This window comes from Loxodonta africana, chromosome 2, assembly GCF_030014295.1.
Source record: "Loxodonta africana isolate mLoxAfr1 chromosome 2, mLoxAfr1.hap2, whole genome shotgun sequence".
Lineage (NCBI taxonomy): Eukaryota > Metazoa > Chordata > Mammalia > Proboscidea > Elephantidae > Loxodonta > Loxodonta africana.
This window is the reverse complement of record NC_087343.1, coordinates 66964989-66987139: the sequence shown is the minus strand read 5'-3', so window position 1 is coordinate 66987139 and position 22151 is coordinate 66964989. Positions and strand designations below refer to the sequence as shown.

General features: G+C 38.1%; 1 protein-coding gene across 1 annotated transcript in view; it reads right to left on the bottom strand.

The window, feature by feature from the left end:
- IPO11 (importin 11) overlaps positions 1–22151 on the bottom strand; it is a 244545-nt gene that overhangs the window by 23626 nt on the left and 198768 nt on the right. The window contains exon 29 of the mRNA XM_010588166.3: positions 13475–13559. Within this exon, the coding sequence (XP_010586468.1) occupies positions 13475–13559 (85 nt within the window). The remainder of the gene's footprint in view (positions 1–13474; positions 13560–22151) is intronic.

Below are 22151 nucleotides of genomic sequence, written 5' to 3'. Positions count from 1 at the left end.
TCTGTAGAACACATCTTTAAAAAGCTCTACAATATCCTCGCCTACAAAAGATAGTCCCTTAGAAAAACACAAGTAGCATCACTGATTATTTGTTGAGAAAAGAGAGAGATAGTAGGGAAAGCAGGAATGAAATTAGGAAAAACTGCCAAGAAGGGGATGTAACTCAAGTTACTGAAAATAAGTTCTCCCATACTGTCCCATATTCACCTACAAACAAAAAGATTTTATTTACATTAAGCCGATACTGCACTGCCAAAGCTTTCATCTCAAAAGCCGAAAAGTTACTGAGCTCTTCCTAATTATGGTTTTCAGTAACAATTCAAGTAAATAAGGAAGAAATAGCTAGGCTGCCTGCTTTGCAATACTCAAGAACAATACTGATGTCAGCAGGAGATTAATCTGAAATCACAACTAAAAAAACTCAGAGGCCATTACTTGATTTAGTTCCAAAGGCATTTTCAATAGAATTTTCTTTTCCAGTGCCTTTTGATTACTATTATCTAGCCTACTGTGAAGGCTCTTAACCTCTGTGGTCTCACACTATTTTTGCTCAACATTTTAGCTCCATCATGGGAAGAACTGCTATCTCGGGCAGAAGTCTGTATCTTTATTACATCTCAGTTGGAGTACTTCGATTTATTCTCTCACTATCCTCTTCGGATTGTTTCGATGTTCTAAGAAGTGAGTTGCCCATTGCGATGGTGTATTTATAACATTTGGGGGACGTTTAACATTGAAGGGCTCACTTGTAAGGAAAGCTATGTTCAGTTCACAACTTTGCAATCTGGCTATATTTTATATTTATGTATGTTTTAAGTGTATGTGTCCTACGACAGCCTTTTCTATGTCTCAGTATCATCTGGAAATGAAAATAAGGATTTAATAACAGCAGTGGTTAAGTGCTCAGCTGCTAACCGAAAGGTCAGTGATGGAACTTACTTGCCTCTCACTGGAAGACGTGGCAGTCTGCTTCCACAAAGACTTACAGCCTTGGAAAAGCTATGAGACAGTTCTACTCCGCTTATAGTCTTGCTATGAGTCGGAATCAACTCGAGAGCAATGGGTTTGGTTTGGAACAGCAACATAAAAGTCAAAGTTAGTCAAGCTTAGTGAAGAAGGTAGAATCACAGGAAATTATAAAAACAAGAAAACTTTCATTTTAAGAAATTGGCCTGGTAAAAAAGCAATTGGTATTAAGTATCTTTTTTAAGAATACTTATGTTTTATTATCATAATACCCCAGAAGGTAGGTTCCGTAGGTAGAAATACACATTAGCAGAGAAAATACTGATTATAAAGATCAATGCCCTGTACGTGGTGAGCATTAAAAAATGTATGTGGAATGAATACAAAAGAAAAACTTCATTTTGAAGATGTTGCTCTATTTCATTGTACAGAAGACAAAACTTTTTTTTTTTAATTGTACTTTAGGTGAAGGTTTATAGCAGAAGTTAGTTTCTTACACAAAAATTTAAACATGTATCGTTATGTGACCCATAACGTGACAGCACATTCCCCTTGCCACCTCAGGTTTCCCATGTCCATCCAACCAGCTCCTGCCCCTTCCTGCCTTCTCATCCCACGTCCGGGCAGGAGCTGCCCATTCGGTCTTGCGTACCTGTTTGTACTAAGGAACACATTCTTCACGAGTATATTTTATGTTTTATAGTCCAGTCTAATCTTTGTCTGAAGAGTGGGCTTCGGGAATGGTTTTAGTTCTGAGTTAACAGGGAGCCATGGCTTCGGGGGTTCCTCCAATCTCAGTCATACCATTCAGTCTCGTCTTTTTACATACAATTTGAGTTCTGCTCTACACTTTTATCCCTCTCAATCAGGAACTCTCTGTTGTGTTGCCTGTCAGGGCGGTCACTGGTGGTAGCTAGGCACCATCTAGTTTTTCTGGTTTCAGGCTGATGGAATCTCTGGCTTATGTGGCCCTTTTGTCTCTTGGGCTAATATTTTCCTTTTGTCTTTGGTGTTCTTCATTCTCCTTTGCTCCAAGTGGGTTGGGACCAATTGATGCATCTTAGACGGCCGCTTGCTAGCTTTTAAGACCTGAGACACCACTAACCAAAGTGGGATACAGAACATTTTCTTAACAAACTTTGTTATGCCAATTGACTTAGATGTGCCCCGAAACCATGGTCCCCAGACCCTCGAAGTGTTTGGTTGTGTTCAGGAAACTTCTTAGCTTTTGGTTTAGTCCAGTTGTGCTGACTTCCCCTGTATTGTGTGTTGTCCTTCCCTTCACCTAAGATAATTTTTGTCTAATATCTAGTTAATGAATTTCACTCTCCCTCCCTGCCCACCCTCATAACCATCAAAGAATGTTTTCTTCTATTTCAACCTTTTCTTGAGTTTTTATGATAGTGGTCTCATACAATATTTGTCCTTTTGTGCTTGACCAATTTCACTCAGCATAATGCCTTTCAGACTCATCCAGATTGTGAGATGTTTTGCAGATTCATCATTTTTCTTTATTGCTGCATAGTATTCCACTGTGTGTTATGTACCATAATTTGTTTATCCATTCATCTGTTGATGGGCATCTAGGCTGTTTCCATCTTTTTGCTATTGTGAATAGTGCTGCAAAGAACACGGGTGTGCATATATTCATTCGTGTGATGGCTCTTACTTCTCTAGGACATATTCCAAGGAGTGGGTTTGCTGGATTGTATGGTACTTCTATTTCTAGCTTTTTAAGGAAGCGCCAATTTGATTTCCAAAGTGGTTATACCATTTTACATTCTCACCAGCAGTGTACAAGTGTTCCAGTCTCTCCACAACCTTCCCAACATTTATTATTTTGTGTTTTTTGGATTAGTGCCAGCCTTGCTGGGGTAAGGCTGTACCTCACTGTAGTTTTGATTTACATTTCTCTAATGGCTAATGATCGTGAGCATTTAAGAGGAAACTTGAGCAACTGCAGCAGGTAGGATTATTTGGTACTTGATTAGCAGTAAACAGAGAACAGCTTTTAAGAGATGGCAAAGTATAGAAAACTGCAAACATTTTTAATAAATTGAGCCTTAAAATAATCAGATTTGGGTGAAACCATCTAAGTAATAACCAAGATAAAAATGACAACCAAATGGAACATATATCAATGAAAATTAACAGTGAAATTGCATTCTTTGAAGGAGAAGCAATCATTAGTCATCACTATTTTTCTCACAGTTATTTAATATTAAAATTGAAGAATTACATTTTAAAGATTTCTAGGAGGCAGAAGAAGCAAGACAAATTTTATCTAATTATAATAGTTATATTAGTTTGCTATGAGTTGGAATCAACTCACTGGCAACGGGTTTTATTTGGTTGTTTTCTAAGGCAATGATACGCTAGTCATAACCAGTTGCCATCAAGTCAGTTCTAACTCATGGCAGCTTCATGTGTGTCAGAACAGAAGTGTGTTCCACAGGATTTTGGAAGTGGATTGCCGGGCCCTTCTTCTGAAGTACCTCTAGGTAGGCTCAAACCTCCAACCTTTTGGTTAACAGCCAAGCATGTTAACCATTTGCACCACCCAGGGTTTATTATTTTTGGCATAAGATTTAGGATCTGGTTATGAATTTATCAAATAAAATGCAATCCAGTCTAATATACAATCAATTTGCTTATATATGCTACAGCCAAAGCAGAAGACTGTGATGCAAAATTTGCCAGGGCCATGATCTACACATATTTGGCATTCAAAGGCCAACTCAGTTAGGCTGCAGATCTGTTCACTCTATATAAGACCCAGTTAAAATAAACACTCTGATAGCCATGTAAGTATTTGAGCTTGTCAAAAGTTAATGAGTGAGTCAGAGCAAGATGGCAGCATAAACCACCACCACCAACAACAAAAAAACACCAACACCTCCCCCACCGAAAAAAAAAAAGAAAAAAACAAGAAAAAACTGGCAAAATCAATGGTGTCAGAACTCTGGAAACCAGTCAGAGTTAAAGCAACTAAGTAAATACAGAATCAAAAAGAGGCAATACATACTTGGTAAGAAAGCTTTGGTTTTCTACCCACGCGTGCCTCCCTGTACCCCTAGCTTGACATGCACATATTAAAGCAATGGCAGCAGCCCATACTTCCAGAAAGGGAGGCTGGTCTCTGGCTCCACAGTATTGCAGATGTTATTTGCAAATCATCGTGTATGTCTGTTCCAACCTATCTGGGGGCTGCTGAAGGACTGAAGCAAGGTGCTCATCTCTGTTTAGTCTGTCTTAAAGCTTACGGTGGAAGGATGGGCTGGCAGAGAGTTTCTTTCAGAAATTATGGCTTTCAAAAGTACTGCATAAATAGGGAAGTTGAGAAAGCCATACACGTACCCAGGGCAAGACACATGCTCAGAAATTACCTGAGAAGACCTACACTTTCACCCTGGCATGTATGTATCTAGGCTCAGTGTAAGCCTAAAGGGTGAAGGAGAGCCCCAATATAAAGCCAATTTGCAAAGAGCAAAAAGGATTTTTGTTTTGCTTTTATCGTGTTTTTGTTTTCTTTCCCTGGCATTCAAAAAAATCTGTCAAAACACAAGCTAAGAAGCAGTCTTTCTTCAGTGTCCACACAGATCCAGGATGGTAGTCTTTACAAAATAACAAGTGGAAGTGACTAAACAAACGCACAACTATAGCCTTCAAAAAGCAAACCATGGGGAAGAGGAAGAATCTGATTTTCAGAGTTACCACATTGTAACATTCAAGTGTACCAATTTCAACAAAAAATCACAAGGAATCAAAAGAAACAGTAAAGAATAACCCATTCAAAATAAAATAAAATGACAGAAACCATTTAATGGAAGCCTACATAATAGACTTAATAGACAAACACTTTAAAACAACAGTATTAAATATGCTCAAAGAGCTCAAGGAAAACATGGACAGAAAGAATAAAGAAAATCAAGAAAAGGATATATGAACAAAATGAAAGGATAGATACAGAGATAGAAATTGTCAAAAAGAACACAACACAAATACTTGAGCTGAAAGGTACATAACTTAAATAAAAAACTCACTAGAGGAGCTCAACAAGAGATTTAAGCTGGCAGAAGAAAGAATCAGCAAACTTGAAGACAGGGCAATTGAAATTATTGAGCCTGGAGCTCAAAAAGAGAAAAGAATGAAGAAACAGGAACAGAGCCTAAGGGACTTATGGAACACCCTTAAGTCAATTAACATTTGCATTATGAATGCCAGAGGAGAAGAGAGAGACAAAGGAACAGAAAGACTATATAAAGAAATGATGAGCAAAAACTTCCCACATTTGATGAAAGACATAAATCTACATATCTAAGAGGCTCAACAAACTCCAAGGTAGGACTGAGACACAAAAGGAAAATTATTATATGATCCCACTTTTATGACATCTAGAACTGGCAAATGCCTAGAGACAAAAGCTTATCAGTGGCTACCAGAAACTGGGGGAAAGGAAGAATGCGGAGTTATTGCTTAAGAGGTATTGAGTTTCTTTTTGGTGTAATGAAAACTTCTGGAAATAGACAGTGGCGGTGGCTGCACAACATGATGAACATAATTAATACCACTAAATTGTACACTTACAAATGGTTAAAACGACAAATTTTTTGTTATACACATTTTGCCACAATAAAACTAAAAATTGAAGCATTTATTACAAACCAGTGAAAATTTACTTGCAGAGCTCATTCACCAAATAGCAACTTAAAATGTGACATATTCAAATGATAATGTATGAAACACTTTATTTTCAGTAGTTTGTAATATGACATAAATGTTTTCAATTCCATTTTACCTCATAAGACAGACAATGTTGTGGAAAATAATGGTTTGTATTCATGAACGGGAAATGCTGGTGGCGTAGAAGTGCTATGGCTGCTAATCAAACGGTCAGCAGTTCGAATCCGCCAGGTGCTCCTTGGAAACTCCATGGGGCAGTTCTACTCTGTCCTATAGGGTGACTATGAGTTGTAATCGAAGCAACAGCACTGGGTTTGGTTGGTTTTTTTGGATTCATGAACTAGACATAAGGTAATTTTAAATTTTTGTCTAAAATATATAAAGATATATTCCCATCCATGTATAAAAAACATGTATAGACTGTGAAAAATAGATTTAATTTATTCAACTGACTTTGGAAGCTATTGTTAAAAGGTCCCTATCATGGGTTGGATTATGTCCCCCAAAATATATGTCAATTTGGCTAGGCCATGATTCCTAGTATTGTATGATTGTCCACCATTTTGTCATCTGATGTGATTTTCCTATGTTGTTATAAATCCTATCTCTATGATGTTATGGCGCGGTTCTACTCTGTCCTATAGGGTCGCTATGAGTCGGAATTGACTCGACGGCACTGGGTACTGGGTATGATGTTAATGAGGTAGGATTAGCAGCAGTTATGTTAATAGGGCAGGACTCAATCTACAAGATTAGGTTGTGTCTTAAACCAATCTCTTTTGAGATATAAAAGAGAGAGGCAAGCAAAGAGACATGGGGGCCTCATACCACCAGGAAACAAGAGCCAGGAGAACAATGTCCTTTGGACCTGGAGTCCCCACACTGAGAAGCTCCTAGACAGGAGGAAGATTGATAACAAGGACCTTTCTCCAGAGCCAACAGAGAGAGAAAGCCTTCCCCTAGAGTTGGTGCCCTGAATTCGGACTTCTAGCCTCTCCTAGACTGAGAGAGAATATATTCTTCTATAAACTTGTGGTATTTCTGTTACAGCAACACTAAATAACTAAGACAATATCTATCATACAACTTTTGCCAATTCAACTTTTTACATGTGTACAACTTATTGACAGCATTACAATAAAACTAGATGACTAAGACAGAGTTCTCAAAACATATATCATTAAATCAAACAGATGCAAAATACTAGAAAAGTAGAACCCCCCAAAAAAAGTATCAATAAATCAAGAGTGTCAAAAAAAACCATGTATTTTAACTGACACATAAAAATGCTGTAAAAATAGTTATAGAAATAATATATACAATCTTCCAAATTTTATAAACATGCTATAAAACTAGGAAACTATAGAAATGTTTATTAATTAAATCTTGAAAAACTTAACACTACTTGACACTGTCATATGTGTTTGTGCATATGGATAGAAACAGATATATATGCATATATAGAAAGTAGCCCTGGCGGTGCATTGGTTAAGCACTTGGCTGTTAACCAAAAGGCTGGCAGTTCAAATCCACCCAGAGGATCTGTGGGAAAAAAGACCTGGTGATCTGCTTCTGTGAAGATTAGAACCAAGAAAACTCTATGGGGCAGTTCTACTCTGTCACATGGGGTCGCTATGAGTTGAAATTGACTCAGTGGTACCCAACAATAACAACAAAAATAACAACATGCATATATATAAACTTATTTATTGCACAATGAATACTAGACTATAAGCTCCATTATAATGGGGGCTTTATCTTGTTTTTTTTTTTTTTTTTTTTCTAATGCCATATCCCCAAGGCCAAGAACATGTCTGGCATGTAGTAGGCAGTAAATAAATACAGAAAATACTTAAAGTGCTGTTTATATACAATGAACACTCAAATGTTAGTTACAAAAGAGCTACCATCTTTGTGAATTATTATTACCATATTTTTATGCAAATAATGTGCACCTTCCACATTTGTTTGCCCAACTGTGACCTCCCCCTGCAAGGTATTTTTATAAGCATGCTATCCTAATTTTTTTTACAGCAACATACAGAAAAAAATTGGCATAGTGGCACTTATGAAAATACCTCACGGGGGAGGACATGGTTAGCAAACAAACACAGAGGGCAGGCATTAGTTGTGTCAACGTTTGATAATGTTCTCCCTAAAATCGATCTTCCCTGTCAGTGGGTGTTCCTCAAGGTCATTTCTCCAGTACTCAGTTACAGGTTGTTCAACGACTGCAAGCTAAATTTAATGACTAAAGCAAACACACAAATTAATAAACCACATTTTCCTGTCCATGTCTGTCACAAGGATGTAAAAAACTACACTTTCTCTGCAAGCCTAGTTCCAATTTCTACTGACTTTGGTAGCTGAGCTGTGTTGTAACCTGGTGTATTTCCCCCCAAACATGTAGTTCCTATACAGTCTGCAGTTTCAGCAAAACAGTGTTGGGGACTCTTCAAAATATTCAGAAAAGCTACAGGATTTTTAGACACTAAAATTATAAAAAGTGTGTATGAGACTCAGTCACAAAGCTCTGCTCTTACCTTGGCCTAGTCATTACCTGGATTTGTGACTCTAAGCAAAAGAGTTTTTATACTATACCTGGTCATAAAACAGTTATGGGGGTAAAATAAAACTACAGCCTGAAAAATTGCTATGAAAAATAGACACTGTTATATATGTTGTTGTTGTCAGTTGTTTAGCCAGTTCCTACTCATGCGACCCCATGTGTGCTCCATAGGGTTTGCGACCTTTCAGAAGCAGGTCACAAGGACTGCCTTCTGAGGCGCCTCTAGATGGGTTTGAATCACCAACCTTTCAGCTAGTAGTTGAGCACTTAGCTATTTATACCACCCAGGAATTCTCTACTGTCATACATAAAGGATGTTATTAGTAGTACTATTTCAAAGTCATATGAGTGATATTTGGATAGACCATTCTGCATTATTTGTGTTATTGCTTCTACCAGCACAAGTGAATGAGAACTTAGAATAGTTTTAACACTGTTCAAACTTATTTATACTGCCATTACCAATTAAATAATCTAGTAAGCATATGTACAAGTAGATTATTACTGATAGATGTAGATTATCAAAATCCTTCCAGGGCTTAAAATGAGAATTATATAATAGGAAGGACTGATCAGAAATACCTCATTAGCACAGCTTTACTTATTGTATCATTTTATTAAAAAGGCTTTTTAGCAAGTACTATAAAGTTGCCAGAAAACATTAATTTGTTCAAAAGCTTCAAGTTGCAAAGAAAGTATAACCTTAAGATGCTTAGTAGGTCACATGCCGTAAGACAGAAACTACAAACAACTTAAGATGTTAAGGTATTTCTTTAACTCTTCAGAGAAAAGGGCCATAAAATGATCCTAGAGGAACATACTAGACAGAGAGGGAACATAGAAATTATGAAACCCTTGAGCTGCATTCAATCTTCTACATATTTTCCCCCAAAATGGAAGGTACAAAGAGAGGCTGGATATAAATGAAAAATTTTAAAAGAGTCTGTACAGCTTAACGGTTTTCCTGAAAGAAAACTTCATTTTTATTTAAGGTGAAATATGGAGAATTCTCAGGAAACTATAGAAAATTATTAGGCACAGTGAATATATTAATCATCCGGTCTTCTGGATTACAATCATCACTGCTGTCCTCTGCCAAAGCAGATGCTGAACCAGACATCACACTTTAGGGACCACTTGAATACAACAATGACAGTCAGTAAATCAAATTTTTATCTATGTAACCTTTCAACTGGGCAGCTATATTTTTTTCATCCTGGTAAATGAACAACTTCATTTTAAAATGAAAAAAAAAAACTTCTGCCGCTGAATTTGCTTTTCTTTTATATAATAATCATCTGCCATCAAACACATTACCATTCCAACTGGGAGAACAGCACAAGATACCTCCAGAGAGCTTTCAAGAAATTTCTAATGTTAAAGACATCACAGTACAAAAACAGCGATATAATTACTAAAAAAATTACATAATCTATACTTATAACCCTAAAGAGACAGTGAAACTAATTTTTGTTAAACTCATTTAAAAATTAGCATTGTATTCATACTTAGATTTATTGAAGACTGGGATACATAATCCCAGCTTCAATCATAAACTACTGTGGTATCTTCAGCTTATCTCTTAAGACTAAAGGATTGGAAGCCTTAGTAGATATGACAATGTAAATACACATCAAACAGCTATTCAAATGAAATCAGGCACTTTAAAAAATGCTAGTTGTTCTATAAATCAATACTATCTATCATTAGAATGAAAATGATAATCAGCTGTCAAATAAAATTTAAAATCACAAAACTAAAGCAAGGAAATGTAGGTGCTATTTCTAAAATTCTGATATTATATTGCTCTGAGACAATATTCCACTTACGTTGAAAATAAAGTTAAAATTTAAATAAATGACTAAATGATGTTACTGAGTGTTTTATATTGAACGAAAACTATATACAGATTTGGGTAAATTACTTTGTCAAGAGTAGATCTATCAGGCTAACTGACGTTAATAAGTTGCACAGGAGCTGATAAACGGACAGAAGCAGAATACCTACTGTTCACTTAAAAATTCAGAATCTTGTGAAGAAAATACACATTTTTCTGTAAAATCAATGATATATTCAATGCTTAAAAACTGTGAGAGTGAGAGTGGAGTAAGACAAACTGTTAGGTTGTAATGAACTTTCATATAATTTAGGACACCACATAACAGCCTCATTTCAAGGCAAGAAATATTTCAGAAGGTTTATTCGTAAATGAATACTTCACCAGAATACTGCACACTGGGAGAGGTAAGGGACAGCAGTAAGAGCTACCAAATCAAATACTCTTTCAGCTGATAGGCCCTCAGGATCTGCAAATGCAATTTCCCTCTCATTTCACAGATGAGGAAACAGCTCTGGAAACACAAGGTGACTTGCTCAAGGTCACAATTAGACTTTCTTGGATGTTGTCCTTTCCTCTGTACCAGCTAGCTGCTAAGGAAATGATTTCTAGCATAAAAGCAAACTAAACTGAGTTAAGCTCAAACGCAATGTAAAAGAAGGCTGTTAGAACTATGCAGTATTAGCCACAGGCTGAGGATTAAATCCCTGAAGGTTAATGTAAGTAATTCTAAGGAGTATTATGATCAGACTAGAACAGTGATAGCTAACCTTTAAACTGTAATTACTAGCTATCCAGTATTATTTAATGACCACTTTATACATTAATTCATATATTCTACCTATGAAGTATGCATCTTTTGATTTCTTGACTGCTGCTTCCACGGCTATTGATTGTGGATCCAAGTAACATGAAATCCTTGACAACTTCAATCTTTTCTCCGTTTATCATAATGTTGCTCATTGGTCCAGTTGTGAGGATTTTTGTTGTCTTTCTTTATGTTGAGGTGTAATCCATACTGAAGGCTGTGGTCTTTGATCTTCAGCAGTAAGTACTTCAAGTCCTCTTCACTTTCAGCAAGCAAGGTTGTGTCATCTGCATAACGCAGATTGTTAATGAGCCCTCCTCTAATCCTGATGCCCCGTTCTTCTTCATATAGTCCAGCTTCTCGGATTATTTGCTCAGCATACAGATCGAATACGTATAATGAAAGAATACAACCCTGACACACACCTTTCCTGACTTCAAACCAACCAGTGTGCCCTTGTTCTGTCCAAACAACTCCTCTTGATCTATGTAAAGGTTCCTCATGAGCACAATTATGTGTTCTGGAATTCCCATTCTTCACAATATTATCCATAGTTTGTTATGATCCACACAGTCGAATGCCTTTGCATAGTCAATAAAACACAAGTAAACATCCTTCTGGTGTTCTCTGCTTTCAGCCAGGATCCATCTGACATCAGCAATGATATTCCTGGTTCCACGTCCTCTTCTGAAACCAGCCTGAATTTCTGGCAGTTCCCTGTCGAGATACTGCTGTAGTCATTTTTGAATGATCTTCAGCAAAATTTTGCTTGTGAGTGATATTAATGATACTGTTCTATAGTTCCCACATTCGGTTGGATCACCTTTCTTGGGAATAGGCATAGATACGGATCTTTTCCAGTCAGTTGGCCAGGAAGTTGTCTTCCGTATTTCTTGGCATAGATGAGTGAGCACCTCCAGCGCTGCATCTGTTTGTTGAAACATCTCAATTGATATTCCATCAATTCCTGGAGCCTTGTTTTTCACCAATGCCTTCAGAGCAGCTTGGACTTCTTCCTTCAGTACCATCGGTTCCTGATCGTATGCCACCTTTTGAAATGGTTGAACATCGACTAATTCTTTTTGGTATAATGACTCTGTGTATTCCTTCCATCTTCTTTTGATGCTTCCTGCATCATTTAATATTTTCCTCATAGAATTTTTCACTATTGCAACTTGAGGCTTGAATTTTTTTCTTCAGTTCTTTCAGCTTGAGAAACTCCGAGCGTGTTCTTCCCTTTTGTTTTTCCATCTCCAGCTCTTTGCACGTGTCATTATGATACTTTACTTATAACATTTTACATTATAATACTTTACTTATAATACTTTCACAAAAGACACATTGCATTGGGTAAATCTGCCGCAAAGGACCTCTTTAAAGTGTTGAAGAGCAAAGATGTCACCTCAAAGACTAAGGTGCACCTGACCCAAGCCATGGTATTTTCAATCACATCATATGCATGTGAAAGCTGGAGAATAAATAAGGAAGACAGAAGAAGAACTGACGCCTTTGAATTGTGGTGATGGCGAAGAATACTGAATATACCATGGACTGCCAAAAGAACGAACAAATCTGTCTCAGAAGAAGTACAACCAGAATGCCCCTTAGAAGCAAGGATGGCAAGACTGTGTCTTACATACTTTGGACACGTTGTCAGGAGGGATCAGTCCCTGGAGAAAGACATCATGCTTAGCAGAGTACAGGGTCAGCGAAAAAGAGGAAGACCCTCAACGAGGAAGACTGACACAGTGGCTGCAACAACGAGCTCAAGCATAACAACGGTTGTAATGATGGCTCAGGACTGGGCAGTGTTTCATTTTGTTGTGCATAGAGTCGCAGTGAGTCAGAACTGACTCGACAGCACCTAACAACAACAACCTATGAGATATATACTACTGTTCTCATTTTGCAAAGGAAGAAAGAAGACACAATGAAGTTAGTTAAGTGGTGAAGCCAGGAGACTAGAGGAGATTCAAGAGGAAAGGGGAACAAAGTTTATGTACCCATTCTATCTACGTGTCTAAATTTATCCAGATGTTTACAAAGTACTTAAAAACTCAAGATCATAAGTAATTTTAAAAGACAAGATATTTCATATGGTCCCTATTTTTTTGTTTGTTTTTGTTTGTTCCTTCTTCTTACTGGATTCCTGTAGCGAGAATTAATGATTTTCAAAACGATATAGCAGTTAGGTGTATTTCAGGGCATTTTTACAAAGGCCTGTGATGTATTTCAGAAAAAGTTTGCTGGGTCTATAAAATAACAGGGAATGCAAGAAATTTCAGTAAATCTCAAAAAAATCATAAATAACATGTGACCCTCAAGCCTTACTTAAATTGTAAATCTTAAAAGTTAAACTTCTGTTCAGCTAAGATAAAGCACAGTTATTTCAGATCAAGAGTTAACCTCAACTTCGTATACTAGGAATACAAATGATCTGTTCTAGGGGTACAACCCAAATTTCAAAACTCAGATGCCTTACATTAATCCTTCAACAAGAGATGGATGGATAGATGTATGGATAGACAGATGCAATGAGAGACATTTTCAAACTTACAGAATATAATGATATAATTTTCCCTAATTTTTAGAAGCCACGTTTCTAACTTACCATTTTTTCCCTCTTATCCTGCTCTGTGGGTGGTTCTTCATCTTCTGTTGCTTTTGGTTCCTCAAGATGAGACATCAGCATACAGCTAATGTAAACAAAAAACAAAAAAACAGATGTTTTAAATGAGTAAGAAACATCTGCAACATAATAAAAACAAGCCCTCAAAATCACTGAGAATACAAATGATTCTATGTGTGAAAACGTGAGCAACAGACCAGATGAATTTGATTTTTCTTTTAAGATAAATTTTATTTAAAAAGCCCACATCAAAATATTTTAGAGCATTTTCCTCAGGCACTTAAAGTGATGAACTGTAGACTATATATAGGCAACTTCTGAACCAAACATAACCTTTACAAAGCAAGGTGTACCCTTCATATCTTTTTAAAAAATGATACTTATAAACACCTGAAATGAATACTTTTCACTAATCTTTATGTGTTTATAGGTTATACATGTTTCATAACAATAGCAATAATCATTTAAACAATATTATTAAAACACCCTTAATCAAGTAAACGCCTACTTTGTGTTCCAAGTGTCATTACTATGCTATAGGGAACTTGTCCGTGATAGCACTTGTACCTGAACAACAGTTATAAATCATTTTATTTTGATTATCAGCACCATTGCTCTTCACCACTAGCAGAAATAATAGAAGTATAGTTTCCTATACAGTCAACACTGGTTCCAGGGAGACAAGAAATGAATATTGCCTAATGAATCAAGTTGATGGAACAAACCCATTGTTTCCTATTTTAGAGTTGTAGAATTCAGTAATTTATCAGTCATAGGTTCCTAACCAATAAACTGTGGCAACAAAAAGCCTGGTCTCTCTTATGCATGTAGCAAGGACAGATGAAGGAAAATTCCTGACTCGGCTACAGCATGACACCAGGAACTAGATCAAGACCACTCTTCCAGTGGATACAGGTGTCCTTTTCTCTCTATTCCCTATCATTAAAAATACAGCTTTTTGAACTACCTCTCACCCAGTCAGTGCACACTGGTGGATCAAATAATGAGAACCTTAGAATGGAAATCAGAAGCCCTGAAAAACAGCAAGGGCGCAATTCCTAACTCAACGCCTGGCCTGGATCTCTCAGAGCCACAATGCTTTCACCTGGCACGTAATTGGCATATTATAATGAAGCACAAGTAGTTGGGCAATGGACCCTGGCACAAAGTGAGAAAATTAAGACAACATTTTACCAGTTTAAAAACCATTTAATAAAGTGAAATGTGCCATGTAATATTCTCTTATTAATAACACAGCCCTGGGTAGAGAGGGTGACAGAAGAAGTTTCCTTTCTCTAGCCCTGGGTTACTGGTAGAGAAGAAAGACGATACAGCCAGGAAGGATGTACCTCCAAGGTATACCAGAACCGCTGGCAGTCCATTACCACTTCTGAGTATGAAAGGCAGAGGAGACCTCCTTGTCAAGAAAAAGTCTAGATTTCAAAGTTTGTATTTTAGAACTGTATGATATTATGGGGTTCCCTCACACTAGCCATAAATGGCTGTTGCAAATTTGCATTCTAGCTCCAATGAATAGGGATCTCCAGGGAAGGGTCACATTTTTAGAGGCAGTATGTGCTTTATTTTGGAAACCCTGGTGGCGTAGTGGTTAAGAGTTACAACTGCTAACTAAACAGTCAGCAGTCTGAATCTATCAGGTGCTCCTTGGAAACACTATGGGACAGTTCTACTCTGTCCTATAGGGTCACTATGAGTCGGAATCAACTCCACGGCAGCAGGTTTGCTTTTGGTTATGCTTTGTTTTACATCAAATTCTTTCTCTGCATTTCAAAATCTGTTAATTTACTTGTACAGTAAAAACTCTGTTTTGCCTTCCTTAAATTAAACCATTTATCACACTAATAACGGACTATATTCTGGAGATACACTTTGTCCACTGACCAAGAACTACCTAGAGGGCATATAGTTTTTGCTTTGGTATTCTGCAAATTACATTCATGTGGGTGATGCAATAATATTTGGATTGAAAAATTCCAAAGCTGAAACTCTCCTGCATGAAAATCTCCAACTAAAAGTCAAATCTTATCATGACAACGAAGATCAAAGAAAGACAATCATGTTTTATATAAAAAGCATGATGAGAATGAATAGATTTCTAGTAAGCTAAAATGTATGGACTATGAATGTAATAATAGTAACAACAGCAGTTTAAAACAGGGATTAGTCAATATCTGAACACATGCAGCCATGCCTCTATCCTATACAGTCATGCCCCACATAATGTCCATTCATGCAATGTCCGTCTGCGTATACGTCCGTGGTCCTGTAAGGTTATATTCTTTACTGCCTACACAGCAATGAATAATAAGAGGTCTGGGATACTAACCATTGTTCTATCATGAGTGTACTGCCTAACAAAGTACCTCCCTGGGTCTCCACAATCACCAATATCTTTTAAGGCTCCAAAGTCAGAATCGAAGCTTATGCATGAATGCCAGCTCCCAGGTATGGCTTTGGTTCATAACAATGTGAGGGTGCTGGTCCGCAGGCGGACTAACGCCTGGTCCCTGCCACCAGGGATTGTCACCCCCAAGCCCGTGCAATTCCCAGAGCTGGAGCAGAGGGGCAGTAGCCATTACTCGCACAGGGCCCTGCACACAGCTCAGGACACAGGAATCCTGGGCTTCAGCACCCAAAGGAGGAGCCCACAGCTGCACAAGCGCCTTTGCACAACATCCAAATCACATAACGTCCTACTTCACAGAACATGTTGTGGACATCAAAAGACGCTTGACTGTACTCACAGCAGAAATCATTGAACAGACTGAAGTAGTACACTAGCCTGTTAAATCAGATTTTTTCTCAACTAGGGACTCCAATCAAACACAACCACCAAGTGTGGTCATGCAGCATGAAGCCTTTTCAATCATTCCTGGTTTAAACGGTACTTGCAATAATGTCTCTCACTGGATCAACACAAACTCTGTACTCTAAGTATTTCAGCCATTTTACAGATGAGAAATGTAAGGCTGAATTTATTCACTGAACACTGATAAATAGGACTTGTCCTCAAAATTTTCCTAGCCAAAGTGAACTTCTGCATAATTCACAGTCTCAGATTGAGATGCTTTAATTTTGCCCTTACTTTAGCACCTGAACAGATCAGAGCTACTGTCTGAAAACAGCCTTGTCCCACTCTGCCTGAGCCTGAGCCCACCTGTGTGCAAAGGTGAAATGGTTGGCAACAAAGGCAAGTACTCAAGTCATGCTTTGATGTCCATTATCAGCGGTTCTCAAATTTCAGCTTGCATTTGATCCCCTGAGGGCTATCTTAAAACACAGACTGCTGCGCCCTACTCCCAGAGTTTCTAATTTAGTACAGTTGTGTGGGCCTGAAAATCTGCATTTCTCACAAATTACCCCGTAACAGTGGTTAGAGGTCATACTTCGCTAAGCACAGTTCTAAATGCGTCCTACTTATAGCTCTGTAGGCCACATGAAGAAGCCCTGGTGATGCAGTGGATAAGAGCTCAGCTGCTAACCAAAAGGTCAGCAGTTCGAATCTACCAGGCACTCCGTGGAAACCCTATGGGGCAGTTTTACTCTGTCCTATAGGGTCATTGTGAAACTGCTTCTAAAAGAATGAATTTTTTTTTTCATGCTACACAACCAGCTTTCAGCCAGGCTGACATAAGAACCATATATGGGTCACTTCTAAATGTTATAAATAAAACCAGAATTGACATTATTCAACTAGCCTCTGTAGTGGACACATTGGTAACCTATATAATACTCCCCTTTCCTACCAGAACCATGATTCTGCCCTGTTATCCTCTTCTTCCATGACACTTTATGCTTCAGAAAAAGCTAATCCCAGCCCCACTCCCAGTGGCTCAATAAGCAATCATGGTGATCCTAGTCTCCAGTCAGTGACTGCTTTCTGCAGGGTTATGTTTAAGAAATCATGGCCAATTTGATATAAGGCGAAGTCTGACAAAATGACTTCTAGGAATGGTTTCACTTGATCTTAAAAAATGACAAAAGAAAAAGACACGCTCATGAGCTGTGATGTCTGGTGTAGACTAGAACTACTTTGTGACAATGAGGAAAGAACCCTACAGATGAGGTTAACGTGCTGCGGATGATGGGAGTAATGGGTCTAGGTGATACTGCTGAGCCCACAATTAGCTAATCCTGAGGCTACTTAAACACTGTCATTTTGTTGTCAATGGAAAAGCCCTGGTGGCAAAGCACTCAGCTGCTAAAAAAAAGGTTGGTGGTTCAAAACCACCAGCGGCTCCGTGGGAGAAAGATGTGGCAGTCTGCTTCTGTAAAGACTTACAGCCTTGGAAACCTTATGGGGACAGTTCTACTGTGTCCTACAGGATCCCTATGAATCGGAATCGACTCGAGAGCAGTGGCATTTTTTGTTTGTTTTGCTGTCAATGATAACTTCTTTAGTGTTAAGGTTTGTTGAATCAGTTTCCTCTTACTTGCAGCTAGAAGTTCTTTTATAGTCCTTTATATAAATATCTTATTTAAAAAAAAAGTCATTTCTGGGCACAGGCCAAGAAAAAGTCTCTCCTAAATATTTCCTTCTCCTTAAAAATAGAAACTATGTAATTTTTGAAGTTTCTTTTTGCCCTGGCAGTTAGAAAGCACAGAGCTAAGTTGTACGTCCAGATACCACAGGTTGTGCCAGTTAAAGGTTTCTTGTTCCAAATCCTTTGATCCTGTGTTAATAGTTTCCTGTCATAATAAGCATGTGCTTTTCTTAAGCATTGTCTCAAATTCTCTTATGGGAACTGAATAGAACATAAGCAAATAACTAAATGCCATATAATAGCAGTACAGACAAAGTGTCACGAAAAAACAGAGAAGGATGCAATCCACTCTTCCTGAGGGTCTGGAAAGGAATCTTAGTGGTAAGCATCTACGAGGCAGAGCAGGATTACAGGCATGACAAGTGAAGGGGAAGAAATATTATGAGCCAAGGCACGAGTATAAAGGTGTATGCATGCCTGGGGAATGATGCCGACTCCAGGGAGATAAAAGCCCAGTAATAATGTAGATTGAGCGTCAGCTTACAATAAGACCCTACCAACTTTATCCTGTAAGACACTGGGGTTTTAATATTAACAAGTGGGGCAGTATGCTCCAGAGGGGGAAAACTGGAGAAAGAGATCCCGAAGAGGTCACAGGGACCTACACAAGTTAGAATAACACACAGTTGACAATATCAGAATCAGGGAATCAAGGTGTCTTCAGGCACTGCCTATTCTGAAGAGTTATCTGTTGGGTCAATATTCCTTGTAGCAAGTAAAGGAGAAAGAAGACTTACAAAAGCCTGAATTTTACTTCTGTTTTAAATAAAACTACTTCCTTTACTGTTAGCTGCCCTGGAATCAGCCCTCGACGCATGGCAGCCCCACACACAATGACAGAGAACACTGCTTGGTCCTGTGATAGCCCCATGATCGGCTGCAGATTGGATCATTCTGATCCACGGGGTTTTCAGTGGATGATTTTTCGGAAGTAGATCACCAGTTCATTTTAGTCTGGAAGCTCCGTTGAAGCCTGTTTACATCAGAGCAACAGGCAGGCCTCCAATGACAGACAGGTGGTGGTTGCACATGTGATACATTATCTCCGGCGTGGAAGGCAGAGTTCTACACTGAGCCACTCATGCCCTCTGTTTCCTGTATAGCCTGTGTATTTTACACTCTCTAGGTAAAAAGAAAGAATTTATAAGTCCTCTTCTAATCAATAAAGGAGCACTAGTGGTGCAGTGGTTAAGCTTTGGCTGCTAAGTGAAAGGTTGGCAGTTCAGACCCAGCAGCGACTCCGAGGGAGAAAGATGTGGCAGTCTGCTTCCGTAAAGAGTACAGCCTTGGAAACCCTACAGGACAGTTCTACTCTGTCTTACATGGTCGCTATCAGTCAGAATCAACTGGATGGCAACAGGTTTGGGTTTTTCTCCCCCTAATCAATGTTAGTGCCTCTAGGCTTCCTAAAGTACTGGTTAAATTCTTTCTTCCTTTTTACTTCCCAAACTTTGGCAGGGGGCTGTCGATCTCATTTCCTGATGTGTCTGGCAACAAAATACTACTTAAGGAAAGAAAAACAAAACATACCAAGCAAAGGTAAGTAGAAGACAAATCTCTAAATACAATAAATAATGATTAAACTTCATGCCTATATTTTCCTGGCTTAATAAGAACTCTAACTGAATAAAAACAAACAAAAAACCTTCAAGACTCTTAAACTCTCAAAATGGAACTCTTCCTTCTTCTAAATGGGATTTAATTTCTGTACGACTATCAACAAATACTAGTATCAAGATTAATTATAGCCAACTATTTTATCTTGGAAGATAAATTTTTGGCAAAATAAAAAAAAAAAAAACGAATCATTAGAGGAATAAAATTCCATTTCTATCTTTTCTACACAAAATGTTATATTTAAATTTTAAAATGTCTATATGAATACAGCTATGAGGACATGGAAACCCTGGTGGCGTAGTGGTTAAGAGTTATGGCTGCTAACCAAAAGGCTGGCAATTCAAATCCACCAGGCACTCCTTGGAAACCCTATGGGGCAGTTCTACTCTGTCCTACAGGGTTGCTATGAGTCGGAATTGACTTGATGGCAATGGGTTTGGTTTTTGGTTTTTTATGAGGACATATTAAAGGGCAAAAATAAGCACAGGCTATTAGGTATAAGCAAAAGGATTAAAAAAAAAAAAGTGTGTGTGTGGACAGATACGCACCGACCCAAGTTCATCCCTTTAGCCACACCCAGCCTGTCACCTGTCCTTCCTCCAAACTCTCTCAAATTTGCCTCATCATTGCTCACTGAGACTAACAGCTACTTAAAAGGCTTCTTTACCTCCAACGTGGCAGATTCTCAATTTTTAGAGCACATATGAATTATCCAGGGTCCTGTTTATAATGCAGGTTCTACTGTCCTACCCCTAATGATTGATATGGATCTAGACTGGAGAAAGGGAATCTGCATTTTAATTAAACATGTCCCCCAGACTGTTCTGATGATATAAGTTTCACTATGCTGTGTACCTCTACCCCTCCCAATCACCCACAATGTATAAAAAAAAAAGTGACTTTTCTGAAGTATGAATCTCATCATGTGACTTTGATACTTTAAATCCCCAATGAATCTCCACTGTCTACAGAAAATAGCCTGGAATCCCTAGCATTTCATGGAGGTCACTTCAGTAGCTGGCTCTAATCTATCTTATTCCACACTCCTACAATCTTATGATCCAATCAAGCCAAATTTCTCTCTGTTCTTGGAACACTTACACCTTTCCCCCCCTTTTTTTTGTTCTGAAAAACACACGTTTATCCTTTATGGTGTAAGTAAAATGTCACCTTCTTCATTAATTCTCATTTTTGATTTCTGCTCTGCATTCCTCATGCACCTGCACTTAGGACACTTAATAAATACCCCCCGAGTTTTGTATCAAATATGAAAATATATGGTAGATCACAGTACACTTCTCCAAAGTTACACTCAGTTTCCCCAGGCCCCTTCCTTTCCCGCAGTTGGAGAGGGCTGGTCGATTGGTCCCCACCTCCCCTTCTAGGCTATGAGCTCTTTCAGGACAAGATTCATCTTCTTCAGGCACTGAAACGACTTGCTCACACAGCACAGTGCCTGGCACAAATGCGTCTGAATAAAGAGATGATCTGTCAACGAGGCTTCCTTATGCAAGGGAAGAAAACAGGGTTTTCTTTATTTGTTCCAATTGTTTCTAAACTGAGAATACAATAAGAGTTCAAAAGAAGTGGAAAAATTAACTTTCTTTAAATAAACTGTTTCAGTAAACAGGAAGGGGAAGTTGGAGGCTAAGTTAGCTACATAACTAAATACTTTATGTTTCTCACGTTGACTCTTCTGAAAGTCTAATTATGCCATACACTCCCATGCACTGTAATTCACACAACTATGTATACAAAGAATTACAAAGTGGGAAGATTTATCAGAGATGTAGCTCCTCTTAGAAACCGAAATACAGATGTGTCTCTACTTTTGCTATACTAAATACCACCCCAGGGCAGAAAGCAATCACCAAGCAATTCTGGGGAAGAAAACAGTGACTCTACGTTCCCGCTACCCATACACACTAACCTTCAAGTCTAGGTCTGTCTAGTCTGAAACCCTGTAATGGTCTTCTAGTCAGTTTGTTTTCCTTACTTCCAACATCTTCCCCTTCCAAACCATCTTTTACTTCATGGCTGTGGTTGCCATACTGAGACAGAAGGCTCAATTCTTCCACTCATTTGCTGTGTCACTTGTACTTTTCTGAGCTCCACTATCCTGATCTTTAAAATCATGAAACTGTACTACAAAATTTCTAAATTTTACTTCTAACAACTTCCAGATTCTTGTCTCTTCCGACTGAAAAGTGCTATTATTTTGTTCTACTTCCTAAATTCTGACTCTCATTCCTCCCTGAAGACTGTAACCCACCGTGCCTTTTCTTTCTCTGAATATCCATTAAAGCATAATCAGGAGTTCTACTATTTTATGTGTGTTCTGTATAAAACATACATAACAGCTTTTAATTATTACTAGTGTTTCACCCTCTCCAAATAAATTATATACTCTAAAAAGAAAGAACAAGGAACATCTGAACATATTTCACAAGTACACCTACTCCTCACTTATCAACTAT